The sequence below is a fragment of the Camelus ferus genome, chromosome 20 (genome assembly GCF_009834535.1).
Source record: "Camelus ferus isolate YT-003-E chromosome 20, BCGSAC_Cfer_1.0, whole genome shotgun sequence".
Lineage (NCBI taxonomy): Eukaryota > Metazoa > Chordata > Mammalia > Artiodactyla > Camelidae > Camelus > Camelus ferus.
The window spans coordinates 18,470,428-18,493,076 of NC_045715.1; the positions used below are offsets into that span (position 1 = coordinate 18,470,428).

The following is a 22,649-nucleotide window of genomic DNA, read 5'->3' on the forward strand; positions in this document are numbered from 1 at the left end:
CTAGTTTCCTGAATTCTATGTGTTCTTTACTGTCTAGCATCTTCACTTAAGGAGGTGGCAGAATTCTGATGAAAGTCACTGGCATTCACATAAGCAAAAGTGATTTTTTTCACTTGTGAAAAGCTGCAGCACCCACTCTCCCAAACCTCACTTGTGGGAAGAGTCTAGAATTCCTTTTATATAAATAATGACCAATTCCTGTGCTATCCCATTCTCAGAGCTCTCCATTCTCAAGGGCAGGCTAGGAAATTGTCCACTGCTTTTGGAGAAAATGTAAGAGGCCCATTTCTTTAAGGCTAGATCCATATTCATTTCTGGCTCACATGTTATCTTGACCAGGGCTGCCACAAATGGCCATGCAGGCTGTGGGCTGCCCATCTTCGGGGGTGTCACTCATACTGTCATCTGCTTGTGATATCAGGTGGCCAAGGAAAAGCCAGAAAAAGGTTTATTATTTTATTCAGCCATTTAATTTCAGCACTTTGGTGGAGAAACAAATGGACCTTACCTACCAAAGCTTGTAAGAACCCAATTTACAAAATAAGGTGGCAGTCAAAATTACATTATGTGTACTGAGTAGCTCATCTGTGAGCTTCTAGGAGGAGCCACAAGAAGCTACTAAGGGAGTGAACACTGAAAGCTAATCCAGTTGTTCTTTCCAGGGTACACATTAGGAGTTCAAAAAAGATACTGAAGCCTGGATCCCACTCCCTAGACCAATTAAATTAGTCTCTGGGGGTAGGGTCGTGGCAACAGAATTTTTAAAGTTCCTGAAGTGATTCCACTATGCAACTTGGGTTAAATCACATGGGTTTAAGCTGTAGCAGAGGATCTCTGTAGTTGTGATAAACTTTCAAAACGTTAAAACATACTAGAAGAGACAATAATAGGAAGGTTTAATACTTGTACTGAGTTAAGCCGTTTTATGCTACTGAACTATTAATTTGAGGGTATTTTACAATTCTTTTTATTAGGAACCAATTACTTAAACAACTAAAATGTGTTAGAACAGGAGAATAATAGATCTCCAGTCTAGTTACTGAAACACAAATGCTTCCTCTACTGACAAAACATGCATAAATACAAACACTCTAGATGCAATGTAGCAAAATGCTGACGTGTAATAATCCTACTCAAGAATATATTGTGAGTATACAAAACTGAATACAAAACGCCAAACGATCTTTGAAATCACCTACTCAAAATCTCTCATTTTGCAGAGCAAACTGAAGCTTAAAATGGTTGAATTTGCCAATGTTTACAAAGTTGCTTAACAACCTAACTGGATTACTTCAGCCCAATGTACTTTCCACTCCACAGTATGACAGTGAAAAGTAAAAATATTTTAGGCAGTTTCTCGATCCACCCCAATTCTTCTGTACTTTAACAAAAGGACAGACTAGAGTAAATGCACCCCCTACATTTATGATGTTCCTAGAATAGTCATATGCCAGGGTGCAGTCTCTGATGTTTGTTGAGAGCCGAACGGTATCTGAAGGCTTTTCCACAATCATTACATCCAAAAGGCTTCTCTCCTGAATGGATTCTCTGATGCTGAATGAGGTAAGTGCTCTGACTGAAAGTCTTCCTGCATTCGTTACAGTTGTAAGGTTTCTCTCCAGTATGAGTATTCTGATGTTCAGTCAGATGGGTGCTTCGGCTAAAGGCTTTGTCACATTCGTTGCACTTATAGGGCTTCTCTCCGGTGTGAATTCGTTGATGCTGAGCCAGGTGGGAGCTCTGGCTAAAAGCCTTGTCACATTTATTACACTGGTAGGGTTTTTCTTCCGTGTGAGTTTTTTGATGCTGAGCAAGAGATGAGCAATGTCGAAAGGCTTTGCCACACTCAGCACACTCATAGGGCTTTGCGCCTGTGTGAATCCTCTTGTGTTGCGTAAGGTGAATGTTCTGGTTGAAGGCTCGCCCACATTCATTACACTTGTAAGGTCTTTCTCCAGTATGGATCTTCCTGTGCTGAATAAGAGACGAGCCGTAACTGAAGGTTTTTCCACATTCGTGACATTGATAGGGTTTCTCACCAGTGTGAATTCTTTCGTGTTTAGCGAGAGATGAGCTCCGAATAAAGGCTTTCCCACACTCCTTACATTCATAAGCTTTCTCTTGGGTGTGGGTCTTCTGATGTTGATTAAGGTTTGAGAGATAACTGAAAGCCTTTCCGCATTCGTTGCATTCAAAGGGCTTTTCTCTGGTGTGAATTCTCCGGTGCTGAGTAAGGGATGAGCAGTAACTGAAGGCCTTTCCACACTCATTGCATTTGTAAGGTTTTTCTCCAGTATGAATTTTCAGATGTTGAGCAAGGGATGACCAGTAACTGAAGGATTTCCCACATTCAGCACAATCATAAGGCTTCTCCCCAGTATGTGTTTTCTGATGTTGAGTGAGGTTTGAGTGCTGACTGAAGGCCTTCCCACATTCATTGCATTCATACGGTTTTTCACCAGTATGAATCATATGATGCCGAATAAATGTTGAGGGCCCGTTGAAAGCCTTCCCACATTCGTTACATTTATAGGTTTTCTCTCCAGTATGAATTTTTTGATGTTGAGTAAGGTGTGTGCTCCTGGTAAAGGTTTTATCACATTCATCGCATTTAAAAGGTTTTTCTCCTGTATGAATTTTCTGATGTTCCATAAAGTGGCCTCTCTGGCTAAAGGCTTTTCCACACTCATTACAAGTGTATGGTTTCTCACCGGTATGAATTCTCTGATGCTGAACAAGATGGGTCCTCTGACTAAAGGCTTTTCCACATTCATCACACTTATAGGGCTTTTCTCCAGTGTGAATTCTTTGATGTTGAGTAAGAGACGGACCCTCAATGAAGCCTTTGCCACACTGATCACATTTATATGGTTTATCTCCAGTATGAATTCTTTGATGGTTTATAAGGTTTTCGCTCCGGCTGAAGGCTTTTTCACATTCATTACATTTATAGGGTTTTTCTCCAGTATGTGTTCTCTGATGACGAATAAGAGCTGAGCAATAACTAAAAGCTTTCCCACATTCATTGCACTTACAAGATTTCTCTTTTTTAACTGGGTTTAAATTCCGTTTGACGCTTGTTTTAGTAGAGGTCTCTTCTGGAGATATTTCTTTTTGTGTTAGGAGGTCTGAACTTAGATTGATCCTTTTTTCAAAGTCGTTATTTACATGGTCTCTCTCCAAAGTAGGTACTGTTTTTTCAGTTATTTTTCTCTCCCTTGGCAGTGTCTGTTCGTTCGCCTGCCTCCCTGGACTGCCCTCCGATTCCCAAGTTTCTAAGAAGCTGCATCTCCAAGGAATATCCCTTTTGTGCTTCTCCACTCTTGCCCCTGGAGATGGCTCTTCTTCAGAAACATCCAGCTCTGGGACTGATACACTATTTTCTGGTCTCGTCTCCCAGTCTGAAAGAGAAAGAAAATGTAATACTGCCATTTTCCCTCTCTGATTAGAGGGGGGAAAAAACCAAAAATAACAAAAAAACGGTTGTGAGAATAGCCCAATGAAACTAAAAATAAATCCCTTGAGAAATTCTGAGGATTTGCAAATATAGCCCTATTAATTTGGGGAGAAATTTGGAGAGCCAAGAAGAATGAGAAATAAAATATGAGAACAGCAAAAGAATGTCTAATTCAATTCCACAGATAATCTCTAAGAACCAGTAACAGAATCCATTTAAGGTAATAGTAAATTTAGAAAGTGGCCACAGAGACAGCTAGGAGGAGACAGAGATAGATGGAATCTAAAGGTCTGAGCTGAGATTCCTTGCCAATGAACAACAAAACAAAACATGACTAAGGCTCCATGGTTTTTAGCTTGGAGTATTGAAGTTTTATCACTGCTAGAAATGAGCAAGTTGTAAATAGCAGAGAAAATAATTTAGGTAGAGGAAGACAACAGTTCAATACTAGGCATTTTAAGAATTAGGAAGAGAAATGAAAGACTATACTATAATCGTGTTTGCGGGGGTGAAAGATGCCAAACGTAGCAAAATAACTAAAATGCTCAAATACAGGATAGAAAGTATCAGTTTAAAAGAGGAAGGAAAAGTATAGCTAAAGCCATAAGAATGTACGTGAAAAAAGAGCAGAGAAGGGGGAAGATCCTTGCGGTTGTTTAGGGTAATGGGATGGATGAAATATACTAATGAAAGAAAGCAGTTTTTCAGCAAGCAAACAAAAGAACATGAAATACAAAAACCCTGAAAAGTACACAATCAGGAAGTAGAGTTCTACTACTCTACTGTCTATTCTGAGATAGCCTGTCTTGTCCCAAGATAAGAAAGATGACAGAGTAGTCAAAGCTGGCAGATTCAGTAAAGAAAAAAAGGCTGTGTTTAAAACAGCATTTCTTTGGTTCCACTGGTAACAGGAGGGTAGAGCAGACTCCCAGAGAACCGTGACTCTGCTGCACTGCCAGCCCGGTGACTATCACCATCATTATCACAGTCAGCACAAGGAGCAAGGCAGAGACCCAAGCTGCCTACCACCCCATCCGTCCCTGGTACCATGGGTAATGGTGCAGCATGCATAAGTGCAGGCAGCCTCGTAAGAGCAGTACTTCTCCAGCAGGGACAAGATCAGTAAGGGAACTCCACTTGAGGTGACAGTAAATTTAGAAAGAGATCAATGCAACACAAGTTTTGGGGAAAAGCCAATCAATATAAGAAATGGATATGTTTTCATCAACAAGATGACACTAAGAAGGATATATTTGTACAGCAGAGAGCCATAAAGACTACCTCCTGGAAGTACTTCCCACTGAAGGATATGGAGACCACAGAGTTGGATGCTGTTAAACGTGAAAAGAGCGTGGAGGCGGCTGATCTCTAGCCCAGGATGGAGTTCCAGTTGAAAGCAATAAACATGCAACAGACTGTGACCAATATTATCCACACTGTCATACTGACCATGCATTAACCAACAGTTACCAGAATATCAGGAGTAGGGCAATGAATTAAGGACTGGAGAAAATTCCTGAAGACCAGGCTGAACAGCACCATTCCGACTGCAGGAAGCAATTCTCACTTTACTATATGTGAAGTCTATGAGCACTGACTGTGCATAGAGAGATAATAGAGGATGCTGACATTCAGACTGCAAAAGAATAAGGTAGGCCAGAAAGACAGAATATATATCAGAATACAATCACTTCTGCAGGGGCCAAGTCACCAAGACAGCCTAGAGAAGACGGCAATAAAGAGGAGAGGAAAATGATGCAGACAAGGTCCAGGGTCAGCGGCCACCTCAATGTAGGTACTATCACAACTTCAATGACCTGTACAGATGCCTAAAAACTATAAATCATTCTTACAGAAATAAAAGTAGCCAAGTCACCAGCTATGAATAAGTCTCCTCCCAAGAGCTGAAAAGGGCAGGACCAAGGGCTAGCTTACCAAGACTACCATCATCGGGTCACATTCCAGCAATAAAAAAATAAACGATGGAGCTTAATACTTCAAGTGATTATCTTCTGTGTACTGACCAGATCACTGGAACTATCTATGTTATCTATGCAACATGGGGTTTTTTTATTATTATTTTTATCTAAGTAAGTCTCTTTTCAGCAATAACTAAAGTATTTTGGGGAAAGTCTGGGATTTTTCAATACACATTTAAATATTTAAAAATTATTTTTTGGGGGGGTGGGTGTAGCTCAATGGTAGAGTGCATGCTTAGCATGTATGAGGTCCTGGGTTTAATCCCCAGTACCTCCATTAAAAAAAAAAAACTTTCTAAAAGAAAAAAAATTTAAAAAATATTGTTTTCTCTGTTCAAGTTGAAATTTTTAAAACCTTTTTAATTTGAAATAAAACTTGACAACTTGTTAACAAAGTTAACAATTGTAACAAACAAGTTATTAAAGCTCTCACTTTAAAAAAATTAGTTCTTAAAATTGTGTTCTATGAAACCATCGTCTAAGAGAAAGATTTTAAACATGCAGTCCAAAAAAAAGGAATCACAGTTAGGAGGATGGGGAAGAGAAATGTTAGACTCTACACAGCCCTGTTGGAAATCTGTAATGCCCAACTACATATTAGATAAAAACTCTGAGCGGTCCTTCAGTAAGAAATCTGCTAAAATTTTAGCTAATCTGGCACTTCCCAAATTTGAACATGGCATACTTTTTTTCCTCCCCATAAAAAAGGATCCCTACTCCTACATTAAAATTGGAGATATATATATTCCTTACCTAGAGTGACTCAGTTTGCACACTTTTTCAAGGTCAGATCTTTGAAGAAGTCTCTTTGTGCAGTTTGGGAATTGATGGTTTACAAGAAAGTTATTCATAATTTCAAGGATAGTCTAATAAAGTGATAGGATCAGAAGCTACACACTGAGATTAAGATGGGAATAGGTGATGAAAAAACGAAGGCTACAGGTATGGAACTCACTTTTGCAGGGTTTGGTTGGGAAAGTAAGAAGGCAGGCTGGATGGTGTCCAGAAAGATTAGCAGTGCTGAACAAAAGTGTTTGGGAATTTAGGTTCCCTATATCTGTTTGAAGGTCTTGGGAATGAAGCCTGTAAATTCAAGAAGAAAACTGTCAGGGCTGAAAAGTGGGGTAATAATTATGAGACCAGGGTCTCAGAGGAGGTTAGGAAAGGATGGAATCCAGATTCCACGTCAAGAAGTTGCCTTTAGAAAAAAGCAGGAAGGATACCTCCTTTGAAAGGAGTATAAAAATAGAACACGTGTTGAGACATTTAGTGTTTTGACAAAGCGTAAGAGAGTCCAGATGCCTTCCCATTTCTCCACAGGAGACACTGTAAAGAAAAGCAGATACATCTACATTTCAGACATAAAATCCTCTTATCAGGCTACTGGTTAGAGTTAATACTCATCTGCCCAGTATCTATTACTTACCTCCAAAGGTACCTACTGGAATGCTGGGCTCCACTATCCATGGCTCTGTCCCTTGCTCTAACTGGGAAATCACATCAGGTTTGGAAACTTGCAGCCCTGCTCATGGAGGTGGAAAAAAAAAGTTACTCATCTGCAGTACGAGAAAAGTGCCATATTGGAGTTCAGTCTCACGACTTTGTCTTCAGAAGAAAGGATATGTGGACTTCGACAGGAATAAATAGCACATAAAGCTTCAATGTCACACATTGCCAGATGTGGTATAGCTTGGGAACTGATCTGGGTTCAGAAAAATGATCAATTTGTCCTTCTACTTGCTAGAGAGTAGAAACCTTTCCAAAAACCTTTCAAAATTTAAGAATCGTTGGTTCCTGAACTTAAAGGCACTCACTTAAGTACAAGGGAACCCTCCTCCCTCCACACCCGCAGATATTAACTCAGAGACGTCATCCTTACCTATAGAGACCAGATGTGTATAATTTTCCAATGTCACATCCCTGAATAAATCTCTCTGTACGGGATCCAGCTGTTTCCATTCTTCCCGGGTAAAGTCCACTATCACATCCTTGAAGGTCACTGATTCCTAAAATACCAAACATATTTCTACTTAGCCATAAAGCATTTACCTAGGAAATTGGTCAAGTGAGCAACACTGACAGAAGTAAGGCAAGCTATGGGCTATCTGAAAAGTGATTTTGTATTTCCTCCTTTGTAAAATGATTATAAAAACAGAACCTGACTCATAGGATTATTCAGAATTAAATAAGAAAATGTTCAATGTTAAATGCTTAATTTAGGCTCTAGCATATAACAAGTGCTCAATGTTGGCCATTGCTGATCTTCATAACCATCATCATCATCTGTGTTCCAAGATATAATATCTACTAACATCAGTAACATGTTTTATTACCTGTAAGTGCAAGAAAAGCCAAAAATGTTTTTTAAAGAATTTGAGGAGACTTGCCCAACCACGTTTCAAAATACACTAAGCAACACACCAAAATGTACCGAAAGATAAAGATAAATTAAAACAGAGTGGCCTAGTATGAACTAAAACTCAATGAAACAACACAGAGAACCCTAAAATATAGCCATGTTTATCAGAACTGAATGGCATTAAGCAACTTTAAAATTAGTTTTAAAAAGCTGGATTAGTCACTAAATGGTGTCATAACAAATGACTATCCATTTGAGAAAAAAATTAAGGTGAGTTCCTTACTTCATGACATACACAAAAATACCTACTGGATTAGAGATTAAATTTTAAAGAAAAACCAAAACTAAAATAGTAGAGTAAAAGACAAAAAATTGTTTCATGAACTTGATATATGGAAGGCAAAAATGATATGATGAAGAGACTGGTGAGATAACCACATAAAAGTGTAAAACTTCTGTAAGAAACCATAAACAAAAGGCAGTATTCTGAGTTCCAACAAATAATTAGCTTAAAAGATGAAAGATAGACAACACGTAACAGTAACAAAAAATGGCCAACAACCCAAACAGGCAATTCACCCAAGGCACTGATAATAAACCATGAGAAGATGCTCCACTGCTCAAAAAAATCCTGAAACAATGAGACATAGGATTGGTGAACGCTGCTGAAAGTGCTCGTATGTATTAGGGGAGGATCAGAACCCTAACGCAGTCTATCTGGGGGCACTCTGTTGGGATCTACCAAAACTTCCGATGCATATGGCATTCAATCCAGTTTTATAGCTTGTAGGAATTGATCCTTCAGTAACACCTCCAGGTGCAAAGACATAAGCAAAAATGCCCTTGCAACATTGTTGGTGAGGGGAAAAAAAGCAAACTATAATGTTCATTAATAGGGTAGTGGTTAAAGAATTTACATCCATACCAAAGCAGTTTATATAGACATTTTAAAAATAAAGTATCTCTATGTGTACTGATTAGGAAATATGTATCATAGTAAAAATAGTATACATAGTATTATCCCATCTTTATTTTTACAAATAGGAAAGTTAATATGCAAATGCTCAGAGAAAAAGCTAAAAGAATACACTACCAAATATTATCAGAGGCAATGCAGGCGAACTTCCTACTTTTTCTTTATTTACTATGTATTTGAAGCTGAGCGAGTTAATTTTGTTTTTATAAATAAATTGGGACTTCTGCTAACCACGACAGAGCAACTGAATTAGCTCTCCCAGTGTAAATAACCATAAAACTCAAAAAATATATCTGAAACAAGTGTTTTCATGCTTCGAACAGCAGATAGGACAGAACTGTGATTCCCCGAGAGAAGGGAGACAATTACAGGAGTCCCAGTCCCTTCAGTTTCCTGCCTGGAGGCATCTCCAGACTGCGGAGTAGGGAGGCAGAACCTGAGCAAAGCACAGTGGTCTTACTGAACTAAGGAGACAGAGGTGGCAGCTCGGGACTATGGAGGCAGGGAATCTACAGGGTAGATCCTGGAGAAAAGGGAGATAGCGAAGGAGCTCCAAAAGTCTGCTGTAAATACTATCTCCATGGGCAACATCAGTTACCAATATGGTGTGACTGAACCCAGAGTTAAGAAGAGATATGCACAATCAGCTTCCCCAGACAGTTCCAGCACACTTCAGGAGCAGAGCAAGTTTAGCCTGTGAGGAAAGAGTTAAAGCAGCAAATCTGGTTTGCTCAATCCTTGTTAATCTCCAGGGACACTTGGATTCATGTTTCTGAACCTTAAGCAAGCTCTGAAAACATTTAATGTTTATAGAGTCACTGATGGACGATGTTATTGTGTGCCTGGAGCACTGGGGCAGGATGTACCAGACTGTCAGCGCTGTTTAAAGTATACAGCAAGATTTAAGATGCACATATGGTGCCTGATTTGAGGTCTGCACCACCTCAGACTGTCTGGTCAAGAGCAAATCACACCAATGTGATCAGCTCCCTTTTAAGAACGCTGGACTCCAACTCAAGCAGAATTCCCCAGGTAGAGACATTTTTCACGTCTCTGTGCACAACAGCTAGGAAGAAAGTGTGTCTGTATGACCATCACAGAGGGAGGACTTAGAAGCCTGCACCTGATTTCTTTGGATTCTGCTTATAAATATCTTTCTCTTCTGATCCTGTTTTGTACCCTGTGTTGTAATAATCTGTATCCCTGAGTTACGCTACAGGGTTGGGTGAGTCAAACTAGCAAATCACTGAACTAAAGGGTGGTCATAGGCCCCCCAAAATATAGTCTCAGAGTAAGACTACTAGATCAGCCCTAGCAAAGCTTACAGTTCAAAAACAAACCTCAGGGGGAGGGTATAGCACAAAATGGTAGAGCACGTGAGTCCTGGGTTCAATCCCCAGTATCTCCTCTAAAATAAAAATTAATAAATAAATCTAATTACCCACCCCCACCAAAAAAAAAAAAAAAACACTAAAAAAAAAAAAAAAAGGATCAAGCTGTGGCCAAGATGGGATTAACAACGATTGGCTTTACCCTCCTAAATTAAATAACAAAAAAATTCCAGACAAAATTTATGAAACAAGTTTCCAAGGCACTGAATCTCAGATAACAAAAGCACAGGGCTTCCCCAAAACCAGGATACAAATGAGGTGAGCCCTACAACTCCTCCAGCTTACTGCCTTGAGAGTTTCCAGCCTGGGGTGCAGGGATGGGGCACCCAAGAGCCACTCAGCAGACTCCCTGAACCAAAGGATAATGCTGAGAGTTTGGGGAAGTCAAGGTGACAGGGGTCTCAGGACAGAGTACTGTAGAGAAGAGCTACACAGGAAAGAAGCAAGAACTGCCGAAGTTCCCACTGAGTATACAGCAAGGTACCAAGAAATTGTGGGTGTGATGAGACTATCAGAGGCAGGGTAAGAATCATCCAAAAGGATTTAAGGGAACAGTACTGGTGCTCAAAAATAGCTGGAAATAAGAGTCTCTTCCCATAGTCAAACAGGAAAACTTTATCATTCTTTAGGCATTGGGTAGAATACTCCAAAAGATCCTGCCTCAGGAGTGGGGAATAAACAGTCTTAGACTAAATGCTGGTCTGAGTTTACCTAGGAAATCTTAAAAGCCCCACAATGAACTGCCAAAATTGGATTTTAGATAAACATACCCCACAGCAAAAGAATACACAATCTCACTCTAAGGACTAAAATGGCATTTCAGGAAATCCCAACTTACCTGAAAACTAGCTGATGGGAGTAAAGTATGTCCCCCTTGGAGAAGGGCAGACTCTGGAGACGACAGATCTAGAGAAGGAAAAAGAAACCACAATGACTCTTGTCTAACTTAGCTGCTCCTGGCAATCTGTAAAATCCACTTATTTTTCTATATGAAAATAGCAGGAACTATGCCATTTCCTTTACTTTTCAAAATCCAAAAAAAGAAACAAAGTAACTGCTGACAAGGGCCCTGGTACTTTCATTGGTAGGCTTAGGAAGAAAAGCATTATTTTAAGAGTCACAATTTTGTCCCTAGATACTTACTGTCATATGGCTCATACAACTCAATCCCTATCAAAATTCCAATGGCATTTTTCACAGAAATAGAAAAAATAATTCTAAAATTTGTACAGGATCACAAAAGAGCCCCAAAAGCCAAAGCAATCCTGACAAAGAAGAATAAAGCTACAGCAATCAAAACAATATGGTACTGTCATAGAAACAGACACATGAACCAATGGAAGTGAATTGAGAGCCCAGAAATAAAGCCTCCTATATATGATCAACTAATATTTGACAAAGGAGCCAAAAATACTTGATGGGGAAAGGACAGTCTCTTCAACAATGGCAGTGAAAAAACTGTATAATCACATTCAAAAGAAGAAATCTGAACCCCTATCTTACACCAATCACAAAAATTAACTTGAAATGAATTAAGGATTTAAACAAGAGTTAAAACTGTAAAACCCCTAGAAGACAGAGGGAAAAATCTCTTTTACACTGGTCTTGGCAATAACCTTTACAATATAAAACCAAAAGCACAAGCAGTAAAAGGAAAAAATCAACAAGTGGGACTACATCAAACTAAAAAGCTTCTGCAGGGTAAAAGAAAGCATCAGCAAAATGAAAAGACAAGCTATGGAATGGCAGAAAATATTTGCAAATCATGTATCTGATAAGGAGCTAATATCCAAAGTATGTAAGGAATTCATATAACTCAATGGTATAAAAAGAAATAATTCAACTTAAAAATGGGCAGAGAACCTGAATAGATATTTTTCCAAAGACATACAAATGGCCAATGTGTAAGAAAAGGTCCCTGATACCATTAATCATCCAGGAAATGCAAATCAAAACCACAATGAGATATCACCTCACATATATTAGAATGAATATTATCAAAAAGACAAGGGAGAAGTGTTGGTAAGCATGTGGAGAAAAGGGAACTTTGCCCACTGCTGGTGGGAATGTAAATTGGTATAGCCACTATGGAAATAGATATATATGCCACATTTTCTTTACCTATTTATCCACTGATGGACACTTAGGTTGCTTCCATGTCTTGGCTATTATAAATAATGCTGCAATGAACGTGGGGGTGCAGATGCTCTCTGAGATAGTGATTTCATTTCCTTTGAATACATACCCAGAAATGGGATTGTTGGATCACATGGTAGTGCTATTTTTCATTTTTTTAAGGAATCTCTGTATTGTTTCCTATAGTGAGTATACCAATTTACATTCCCACCAACTGTGAGAATATACACATACATACACATATACAATGCATTATTATTCAGCCATAATATAGAAGGAAATCCTGTCATTTGGGACAATGTAAATGGACTCTGAAGGCATTATGCTAAGTGAAATAAGAAAGGGGAAGACAAATACTGCATGATCTCACTTATATGCAGAATCTAAATAGGCTGAATACAGAAACCAAGAGTAGAATAATGGTTTCTAGGGGCTGGAGGGTGGGGGAAATGGGGAGATGTTGGTTAAAGGGTACAAACTTTCAGTGATAAATAAATTCTGGAGATATAATGTACAGCATGGTAACTATAGTTAATATACTGTATTACACACTTGAAAATTACTAAGAGAATAAATCTTAAACAGTCTCACCACATGCACACACAAAAAAGGCAAATATATGTGGTGACAGATGTGTTAAGTAATCTTTATGGTAATCATCTTGTAATATAGAGGTGTATCAAATCATCACATTGGACAACCTAAACTTATACAATGTCAGGGTCAATTATATCTCAATAAAACTGGAGAAAATTTTCTCAGCAATGTTTTGTAGCTTTCAGTGTACAGCTCTTGCACATTTTTGTTGGTTTATATTCCTGTTTCACATTTTGGATGCCATTATAAATGGAGTTATTAGTTTTATTACAATTTCCAACTGTTTATTGGTAATAAAATGAGAGTTGGTTTTTTAAATTAAATTTTTTGTTTTGAGACAATTGTAGATAAACATGCAGTTGTAAGAAATAAAAGAGATTCTCTATACCTTTAGAAAAAAAGAACTGAGGACAAATATAAGGTATACCTCAAACCTAAATAAATAATATAAATAATGTTAAGACTTCTAATGATAGTAAACAAATCCAAGCAAAAGGACTATATGATAACAGGTTAAACTAAACCTGACTGCATAGCCATACCTCAAGAAGGTAAAGACAATGACAATATAGAGGGAAGTCTATAGTGACATATCACAGGGCTGTCCTGACTCTGACCTGTTCAATGTCATATAGGAAGAAACAGAAGGAATATTCATTAAATATGCTAGTGACATAAAGTTGGAAAGGACAGTTAAAACACTGAATAACCAAATTAACAGTCTTAATTATTCTGACAAGCTGGAACATTGGCCAAAAAAAATTGATCATGAATGTGAAGGCCTGACATTAAGGATAAAAAAACAATTCTATTATACAAGGATGATATAAATCTAGTTTACTGCATTTTATGCAAAAAGATCTAGGGTTAACAGCATAATATCACTTTTTTAAAAAAAGCAAATACAATTTGATACTAAACAGCAGAAATATAATTCAAATCAAAATAGCGTATCACACTTTAAGGTATTTTTCAAAGCACATCTAAAGGAGTATGGTTAGTTTTAGATAATGCATTTTCAGAAACATGCTGTCAGGCAGTAGAGCTCTTAGAGAAGAGGTCTAGATATATCACATGTAGACCCATCAAAGGAACTGAGGCTATTTTGCTTAGAAAAGAAAAAGAATTTGTGAGTAGGAGTTCTAACAGCTGAATTCATATATCTGAAGGGCAGCACTTTAAAGAGAGGGCAGTCTCTTGCTTTTGTGGACTAAGAACTAAGATCAACACAGAAGTTGCAGGGAAAAGCACTTCTGCCTAATATAAGGAACTAAAAAAAGGAAGCCAACAAGGGAATAGTCTGCACCCAAAATGGGAGTTTAATGCCACACTTGTTCAGGCATAGCCTTAACAGGTGGCCATCTGCCAGGAATATTTCAGAAGTGATTTTTGCATTGAGATGATTATCAAGATTTTTTTGACTGCAAGATTATCATTCTAATTTTTAATGAACAGAAGTCATGTGAGGATCACAGACATTTTGAATCATTGCTCCTTTTCATTTCCCAACTCCAAACCCAGGCAGTATTAACTCTTCTTCCAAGTATCTCCCTATAATGTACGTAAGTGTCTCTATGATGTAATTGTTTCTTTTCTAGATACATATATATATAGTTCCCTCCTTCCACCTTTCCCAGCTGTCAAGTATTTAATCTTCAGGTAATGGCTGTTCTTTTGCCTTCATCATCCCACTCTCCCTCAAGTCGTCCCCACTACCTTCCATCTCAGGTGCTCATCCCGTTCCTCTTGGAATTTGGACACCAGGGCTTCCCAAGCAGCGACTCTTCAGCTGGGTCCTCGGTCTGGAGCCCAGATGTCCAGCAGGAGTCTGAGCCCTTACACACACTTAAGTTGGCTGCCCTAAAAGACACAGGATGAGGTCAGCGGCAACCGTCACACAATCACACCTCAAGAGTTTTGCACAGTGGCTAAGAGGTCCTTGGAAAAGAGAAGTGCCAGCAGAGAGCACTAAACAGTCATGCAGCACTCCCGCTGAACAAAAACAGAATGGAGATCGAGTACACGGGTTCAGCCACAGATTCCAAAAAAAACCCACCACCACCACCACCAACAACAAAAAACCCGGTGCCTACCCTAGAATTTGGCCAGAGGCGCCCACCTACCCAGACGGTTACCTTTTCGCACACTTGAGGGCTCATACTCCCGAGGGCTCAGGAAGACACACCTGTTGCCGAGCGGAAAAGCTGGGAGGTGGATAAACAGGGCGGGGCCCGGCTCTCGTCCTTCCTCCTAGGCCAGAACAAAAGAACAAAGCCCTCCCAGGGATCAGGGCGGAACAGCCCCGCACTGCAAGAAACGAGGGGCGCCCCCTTCGAGGACTCCCCAGCTCCCTCCCGTAGAGGCCTCTTCCAGCAAAGAGCGGGGGTGACGTCACGCGGCCGGAGGGCTGGTGGTTGCCATAGTGATACCTGGGCTTCCCTCCCTCTAGAGTGATCCACACTCTCTGATCCCGGGTCCGGAAGCTCTGGGACAATCACCAAACCTACCGACGAGAGCCAAAGCAGCTGGACTTCCCCCGCGCCAACCTCTTTTCACGCCTAAAGCCGGCTTCAACGGCCACTTCCGGTCGTGCAGAAAGAACCCCGCCCCCGCTCGCCAGCGTTAAACCCGCACCCTGCGGACACGCAGAACTACGACTCCCAGAATGCTTCAGGGCGCTAAACTGCATTTCCCAGAGGCCTCAGCCAACGTGTACGGTCCCATTGAACCGGGCGGAGCGTTCCACCCGCCAGTCATTTCGTTCCTGAGTGTGTCAGCTGAAAGTCTGCGTTAGAGCGGGGAACCCTCAAGCTCGTGTGACCAGACTGATTCCAAGAATACACATTTACACACGTATATAATTTAAAACGCAAACATGCATTTCACAATGCATGGCTTACCTTTATTACCTGTCTTGCATTGTATTTAGTGTATTATTCTTTTGTTTAAAAAATTCTGGTCGTGACCCTTTATTGTTTTGATGACTCTCAGGTGGGTCGCAACCCACATTTTTAAATCGTGAGGTGGTCTTACCATGTTTTGCACTACAGTAGTGCATTGTGTGTGCCTATTTCAGCCAGCACATAGCTGCGAGTGGAGCCCAACGCCAGTCTGTCAGTGTGTCCTTGGCAGAAAAGAATCCAACAGAAGCCAGTAGGCTTTTATATTTTTTGATGTGTGGCCCACAGATTTTACTGTGCTTCTGTACGTCTCAATAGCTATATAGTGGAGCTACGGTCAAGTCACTCAACCTGTTGGCTGACAAAACACTAAACTTGGAAATCCCAACACAGTTTATGAAAAACAAGGTTACAAAGGAAAGGGAATAATACCTAGAAGCAGTATTCAGAAAAGATACACTGTGAGAACTAGAAAATTTCAGGAAATAATTTGGTATTCTCAATAGATTGCAAGAAGACGTGGCCTACATGAAACAGGAATGAAAAATGTGAGAGAACAGGCTGAAATAAAGACACTAGATGAAAAAAGATAAAACACATAGCAAGAATATTTTAAATGTAGGAACATAATTAAAATCATAATGGAGGAGAACTGAATTGATGCTATGGAAAAGTGAATCAGGTATGTAATGAATATTCTTTTAAAGCTGTGTGATTTAAAAGAAAAAGATGAATGAAATAGAAGAAAGTGATAGGTAGATGTAAAAGACGGAGGATGGAAAGCCAACATATGGATGATTGCCCATCGGGAGAAGAGACCACATGAAATCAGCTATCATTTGGCACTATCTACGTGCCAGACAGTGTTCTAAGTGCTTGGTACCTGTTAACGTATTTAATTCTTAAAACAATCTAATGAAATCATTTCTGTGTTATTATTTCTTCTTTACTACAAAGGAAACAGAGGCACAGATAAGCTGAGTGACTTGCCCAAGGTCATATAACCAATAAATGGGGAAACTAAGACTTGAACTTAGTAATTTAGTACCAACCTCTCACTTTTAATCTCTAACACCAGACTCAATAGTAAAGAGATGAACAATTTCCCAGGTTTAAGAAAGAAAACATCACTCATTCATTGCTAGTGGGAGTGCAAAACAGAGCATCTACTTTGGAAGACAGTTTGGCAGTTTCTTACAATGGTAAAACACTCCTACAATATGATCCAGTCATTGCACTCCTTGGTATTTACCTAAATGAGTTGAAATTTTATGCCTATGGAAAAACCTAACTGCCAAAACTTTGAAGGAACCAAGATGTTGCTCAATAGGTGAATGGCTAAATAAACTGTGGTACATCCACAGAATGCAATATTATTCAGCAATGGAAAGAAATGAGCTATAAGCTACCAAAAAACACAAAGGAATATTAAATACATATTGCTGAGTGAAAGAAGTTAATGATAAAAGCTACATACTGTATGATTCCAATTATATAGCATTTTGGAAAAATCAAAACTATGGAGATGGCAAAGATCAGTGGTTGCTAGGAGTTTGGGGAAGGGAAGGAAGGATGAACAGATGTAGCACAGGGGATTTTCAGGGCAGTGAAATTCTTTTGTACAGTATGATAATGATGGATATATGCCATTATACATTTGTCAAAACCCATAGAATGGACAACATAGTGAACCCCTAATATAAACAATGGTCTTTAATCAATAATGATTTATCAATATTTGCTCTTCTGTTGTAACAACTGAATCACACTAACACAAGACAGTAATAGGGAAAACTGAGGAGAGGTGCAGTGACAGTATATGGGAACTCTATACTTTCTGCTCAGTTTTTCTGTAAACCCAAAACTGTTTCTTTTTTTAAAAGTATATTAATTTTAAAAACATATGATTGTTAAAGGTGCTTCTGGTAAGGTCTCAGAAAGAAATGAGGGACATGTAATTAGAAAGTGGAAGAAAAGTGATTCTTGATATAAAGTGGCAGAATTAGGCTGAATTGTGTTCTACAATTGCATGAAAAACAACTTGTAAGCAATGAACTTGAATATTTAGCTGAGGAGATTTCCAAGCAAAGTGTGGAAAGTGCATCATGGTTTCTCATGCTGTTTATAACAAAATATGTGAGGAAAGAGATAAATTGAGGAAAGAACTGTTAACCAAAAAGGAGCCATTTTAAAAAATTCTTTTTTTTTTACAAAATTTTCAGCTACACCTTGTACAAACGAGGCTTTCAATATAAATTGAAATACATATTTATTGAAATATACATATGTAAAATTTCTGTCTTCAGTGACTTCTCTGTGTAGTTTTAGTACCTGAGTGTACACATAAGAAAGAAAGCAACCATATGTAGGTACTCTCTGAATGTATAGGCAAAATATTAATTTGATGACCTACTATGTGCCAAGCACTAATAGGAAATACTATCTGTATATAAGGTATAATTTAGTGAATAAAAACCAAAGTTTATTAAATTTTTACTTGGTTCCTAACTCTAAATACTTTACTTGAATCAATTCATTTACTTAACTCTGGGTGCCAAATAGAGAACAGAAAAAGATGGAAATTCACAAAAAATGCATAAGTTAATAATTTAAGATACAACCTGCCTTAATAATGTATCTTCTTGCACAACGACTAGAATTTTGGTAATAACCAGATTGTTTTACTCAAAAAATACCTAATGAATATCTTGTTACATTGTCAATAAATATTCATGCATAACATGCCTTTTAGCAGCAGCATAATTATTACATCATACTGATGAATAATTTTTTGAAAGAAAAATATTTACTGAAGCTTAATAGATACACACACACACACACACAAACACAAATATGAAAGTGAACCACTCAACATGTTTACACAAAGCAAGCACACTCATGTACCTAGTACCCAAGCTGAGAACCAAAATCATTACCAGAATCCAGAAAACCCATCTGAGGGTAGTGGGACATCCCATCACTACCTCCCAAGGGTAATCATTACCCTGAATTCTACTGTACACCATACACTAGTTTCACCTGTTTCTGAACTTTCAAAAGTTGGAATGCACTATAGTGTATATTCTTTTTTGTCTGGCCACTCAATGTTAGTTTGTGAGATTTCATCCATGTGGTTGCGTGTACTTGTAGTTCATTCTCTTTGTGGTGTGGTATTACATTGAAAAACCCCACAATTTGTCTCTTCTACTGTAGATGAATATTTGGGTTGTTTCCAGTTCCTGCCTAAAGTACTAACTAGACTACTTTTTGTTTTCTATAACTCAATCATGGCTCTCCCTTCACTGAGATCCATTCTGACACGTTTTTAAAATTTTTTCTGTCTACTAAAGCAATGTTGCAGCTGTGTCCAGTCTCTGTTCACTGTTACCCTAAAACAAACAACCTGTTGATTAATACATTTAGTTCAAATGCATAACTAATTGCTTTCTGTTATGTGCACAGAAAAACGCAAAGGGTTTTTTTCAGGCCTGTAACTAGGATGACAGTCTAATTCCACTTCGTTGGGATGTCAGTTTCGTTCCAGGTGAGAAAAGTACAGAGGCCTCAAGTTGTCTGGAAAAGCTGTCACCAAAGCAGTGAGGACTCCCTTTCTAAGTACTCTCGATTCCTTCAGCTGCCGGAGAGAGGCTGACCTTCATGTGAAATTTGCCCTTCACCTGAGGGTTTATATTCCAATTTGCAGAGTACGTTTTCCTGCACTTTAGCTCATTTTAATCTTTTTTTTTTTTCCCCTTTTGCCTTTACTTTACAGCAACCAGTGAAATTTCTGTGTAAGGATTTAAACAGAAAAGCAAGTTATTCGTGTAGTCGTGGCCGAGTGGTTAAGGCGATGGACTAGAAATCCATTGGGGTCTCCCCGCGCAGGTTCGAATCCTGCCGACTACGGGTTGTTTTTCTTGGACTGACTGTAACCCTCAGGGAGAAAAGCGAAACGCAAATAAAGGTTAAAAACTGGGTTATCTGTATGCCGGAGACAGACTTTCTTCCGTGGGTTTGGGTTTTGCGACAGTCATTGTCTTCGCCTCTGCATCAAAGGATACACCATTTAGATTTTAGCAACTACAAACATTCTGTTTTGCTAGGATTCAGATCATGGCTCTGCAAAGGCAGCTAGAGAGAGCATAGGCAGCTGAGAGAGCATTTTTAATTTTTCCTTTTTGTCTTTTATCGTAAGGTTCTCACATAGTGCCATCGCCGGCCGCCCCACTGCGCTGCCTGTTCCGGGAAGTGAGGGAGGGACTGGAGTGGACGCAAGGCTAGCCGTGGAAACATTCGGCTTGGACGCTGAATCGCCTTATGTATGGTTGATAGCAGGAAGCATAGTCTGCACAGTGAAGTAATAAAGATAATAGTGAGCAACCTTACGGGGATTCCTCCAGAAAAGCACACTGTTTGTTTCTACTTTAGTGCAGTAACGTTCGTCTCTACCTGTCAAGCTGGAGACCGCGGTTCGATTCTCCTGCTGGGGAGACAAGTTGAAATTTGTCTCTCTACTTCCAGTTAAACGCCAAGGATTATAAGTAATATGAAGATAAAAATGGCCTCTCCACACTTAGTGAGTGATCCAGCCAGTTTGGGGGCAAAGATGTGATGTGATATTTACCTCTTGAGTGATGTAAATATGTATTTTACATGTATATACGTACTTAAAAAAATGTATACATACTATTAAGAGTATATTCTTTTAAGTATATATATGTGCTTTTCTCTCATGTATATGACAGAGAGAAAAAAGGAAAAGGAAATTCACTAATATGCTAAATATGCTAACACTTAGAGGATGAGGTGGCCAGAAATTCTCTATATTCTTGTAACTTTTCTGTCAGTCTGAAATTATTTCAAAATCAAATTATTTTAAAATAAAAAGTTAAAAGAAAAAAGACTAATAAAACCATAAATGAAAAATATATTCACTGACATTTAAAAGCACAGATATGTAGTATGAACCAAAGATATGAAAGAGATAAGAAGTAAATTAATGAATAAGAATTTAGAACTGATGAAGGAATGGGATGCAAACTGCTGTGGTTAGCAAGGGTATTCATAACACATGAGAAAAGCTAAGTAAAGAGTATATGCCTAAAGCAATATTGTTTAATGATGACTACATTGTGGGATATGAAAATAAGATGGTACTATAAATCAAAACAGTAATAATATGTAAGATGGGAAGGTGTGACCAAATCTAAACCATTCTATGCTCCCTTATGAATAAGGTTAAAATTAGATGTACACTCAAAACATGATACATACTTTGGACCAATTGCTGAATGGGTGAGTATTAAAATCAGTATTTCTGTGAGCCATGTTCAAAGCCAAACTGCTATTTTTTTTCAAATGAAAGAACATCCTTCCAAGATATAGGAATAAATTTGAAATTTTAATTATTGCATTTTGTCATCAATTTTTGGTAGTCAAATTTAAAGGTTAACACAATTGTGCAGCACTGTCAGACACTAGATTATTTCTTCAGTAATTCTGTTGCACAGTTGAGTGATTAATGTCCATTCATTTTCACCTAAAATTGAGTCTCATTTGTCTCTATTACTTCCTTTCATCATAGGCAAAATATTCTTTATTTTTTAAAGGAAAAATGATTGATCATGGATAAGAACTATAAAGGCACTGATAAACAATCAATACAAGAAGGGTTTGAAGGGCCACAAGCCTTGAGGGAAGGGAAACACATGAGTTGCACAAGGGCTTGCCCTTGAAGACACATTCTATTTTGCAGCATTTTGGAATAGACTTCAAGTGAAAAGAAGCAGTTGCACTGGACTAAGGAGACACTTGTCAGAGTTTGGGGCTCCCAAAATCCTTAGGACCAGAGGGTCAAAATTCAGGTGATAAGGGAACCACAGAGAAGGAACCTCAAGTTTCCTCAAGTATAAAATATCCTTACATCCTTGGCTGATTTCTAAATTGCACACACACAAGAACATGTTCCAAAACTCTGTAGGAAAAATCAGCTGGAAGGCTCATGATTTGTAGAGATTCAGGAGCTGCATAGCTCTGGAGAAATAGAGGTTAAAGTTCATGCCTCCCAAAGTTGGATGAAATTTAATAAACACCATCAGCTGTCATTTAAGACTTCAGAAGCATTACCCCTTAGTAGTGACAAACCCAGCTGTAAAGCCCACACAAAAGGAGTAAGGACTATGTCTTCAGAGTAAAGGAAAAGTAACATAGACTGACCATAACAAAAGCTCAATCTTTGTATATTCCAGCAGGACTACCAGAAAACTCTGAATGTTTGGAAAGGAGGAAATATATGTCTATATAATCAATGGATCGAAGAAGAAAACACAATAGAAATTTTTAAATATTTTGAGCTAAATGATAATGAAAACATGCTACATCATAATTTGATGTAGCTAAACCTATTTTTAGAGGAAATGTTTATCTTTAATTGCATGTATTAGAACAAGTGAAGGGTTGAAAGTCAATGATCTAACTTAAGATGCTATAAAAAGCCAGGAACTTAAATGCAAAAAAATAGAAGGAACTATTAAGATAAGCACAGAAATCAATAAATGGAAGGGAGACATACATCAGAGAAAATCAACAAAGTAAAAGGTTGGTTCTTTGAAAAGACTGTTAAAAAAATATACCTTAAACAGGACTAACCAAGAAGAAAAGAGAGTAAGATAAAACACAAAACACCACATCAGGAAGGAAATATATGGCATTCATATGTATTATAAATATATTTTTGAAACAAGAAGGTATTATAAACATCTTTATGTCAATATATGTGAAGCATTTGATTAAATTGATACTTTTTTTGAAAAATACCACAATAGACAAAAAGTAATAAGAAATCTGAATTGTCC

At 38.4% G+C, this 22,649-nt stretch overlaps 2 protein-coding genes and 1 non-coding gene across 10 annotated transcripts in view; 2 read left to right on the forward strand and 1 right to left on the reverse strand.

Moving 5' to 3' along the window:
* Nucleotides 1–3,358, forward strand: part of ZNF391 (zinc finger protein 391) — a 24,881-nt gene extending 21,523 nt beyond the window's left edge. The window contains exon 4 of the transcript XR_004313719.1: nucleotides 3,226–3,358. The gene's annotated coding sequence lies outside the window, so the exon portion shown is untranslated. The remainder of the gene's footprint in view (nucleotides 1–3,225) is intronic.
* On the reverse strand, nucleotides 444–15,529 carry ZNF184 (zinc finger protein 184). 8 transcript variants are annotated; one of them, XM_014567239.2, is made up of 7 exons: nucleotides 15,403–15,529; nucleotides 15,081–15,145; nucleotides 14,612–14,755; nucleotides 11,001–11,068; nucleotides 7,316–7,442; nucleotides 6,863–6,958; nucleotides 444–3,401 (listed from the first exon to the last, which is right to left on the reverse strand). In XM_014567239.2, the coding sequence occupies exons 3-7, from the start codon at nucleotides 14,616–14,618 to the stop codon at nucleotides 1,444–1,446; spliced, it is 2,256 nt and encodes a 751-aa protein (XP_014422725.1). In that variant the 5' UTR covers nucleotides 14,619–14,755; nucleotides 15,081–15,145; nucleotides 15,403–15,529; the 3' UTR covers nucleotides 444–1,443. The 8 variants fall into 8 exon arrangements, with proteins under 8 accessions (XP_014422725.1, XP_014422722.1, XP_014422724.1 ...); XM_014567236.2 differs by having other exon boundaries at nucleotides 15,031–15,145; XM_014567238.2 differs by having other exon boundaries at nucleotides 15,019–15,145.
* Nucleotides 15,530–19,619: 4,090 nt separating this feature from the next.
* TRNAS-AGA lies at nucleotides 19,620–19,701 on the forward strand. The gene has a single exon. It is a non-coding gene; the product is annotated as a tRNA-Ser (tRNA).
* The last annotated feature ends 2,948 nt before the right edge of the window (nucleotides 19,702–22,649 follow it).

Bases quoted from the DNA above. Each gene is read 5' to 3' on its own strand.
- ZNF184 (XM_014567239.2), bottom strand. The intron at 7,443-11,000 runs GTAAGTTGGGAT...TTGGTATTTTAG, and splicing joins TCCCATCAGCTAGTTTTCAG to GAATCAGTGACCTTCAAGGA. The intron at 3,402-6,862 runs GTAAGTAATAGA...TTTCTCTTTCAG, and splicing joins TCCAGTAGGTACCTTTGGAG to ACTGGGAGACGAGACCAGAA.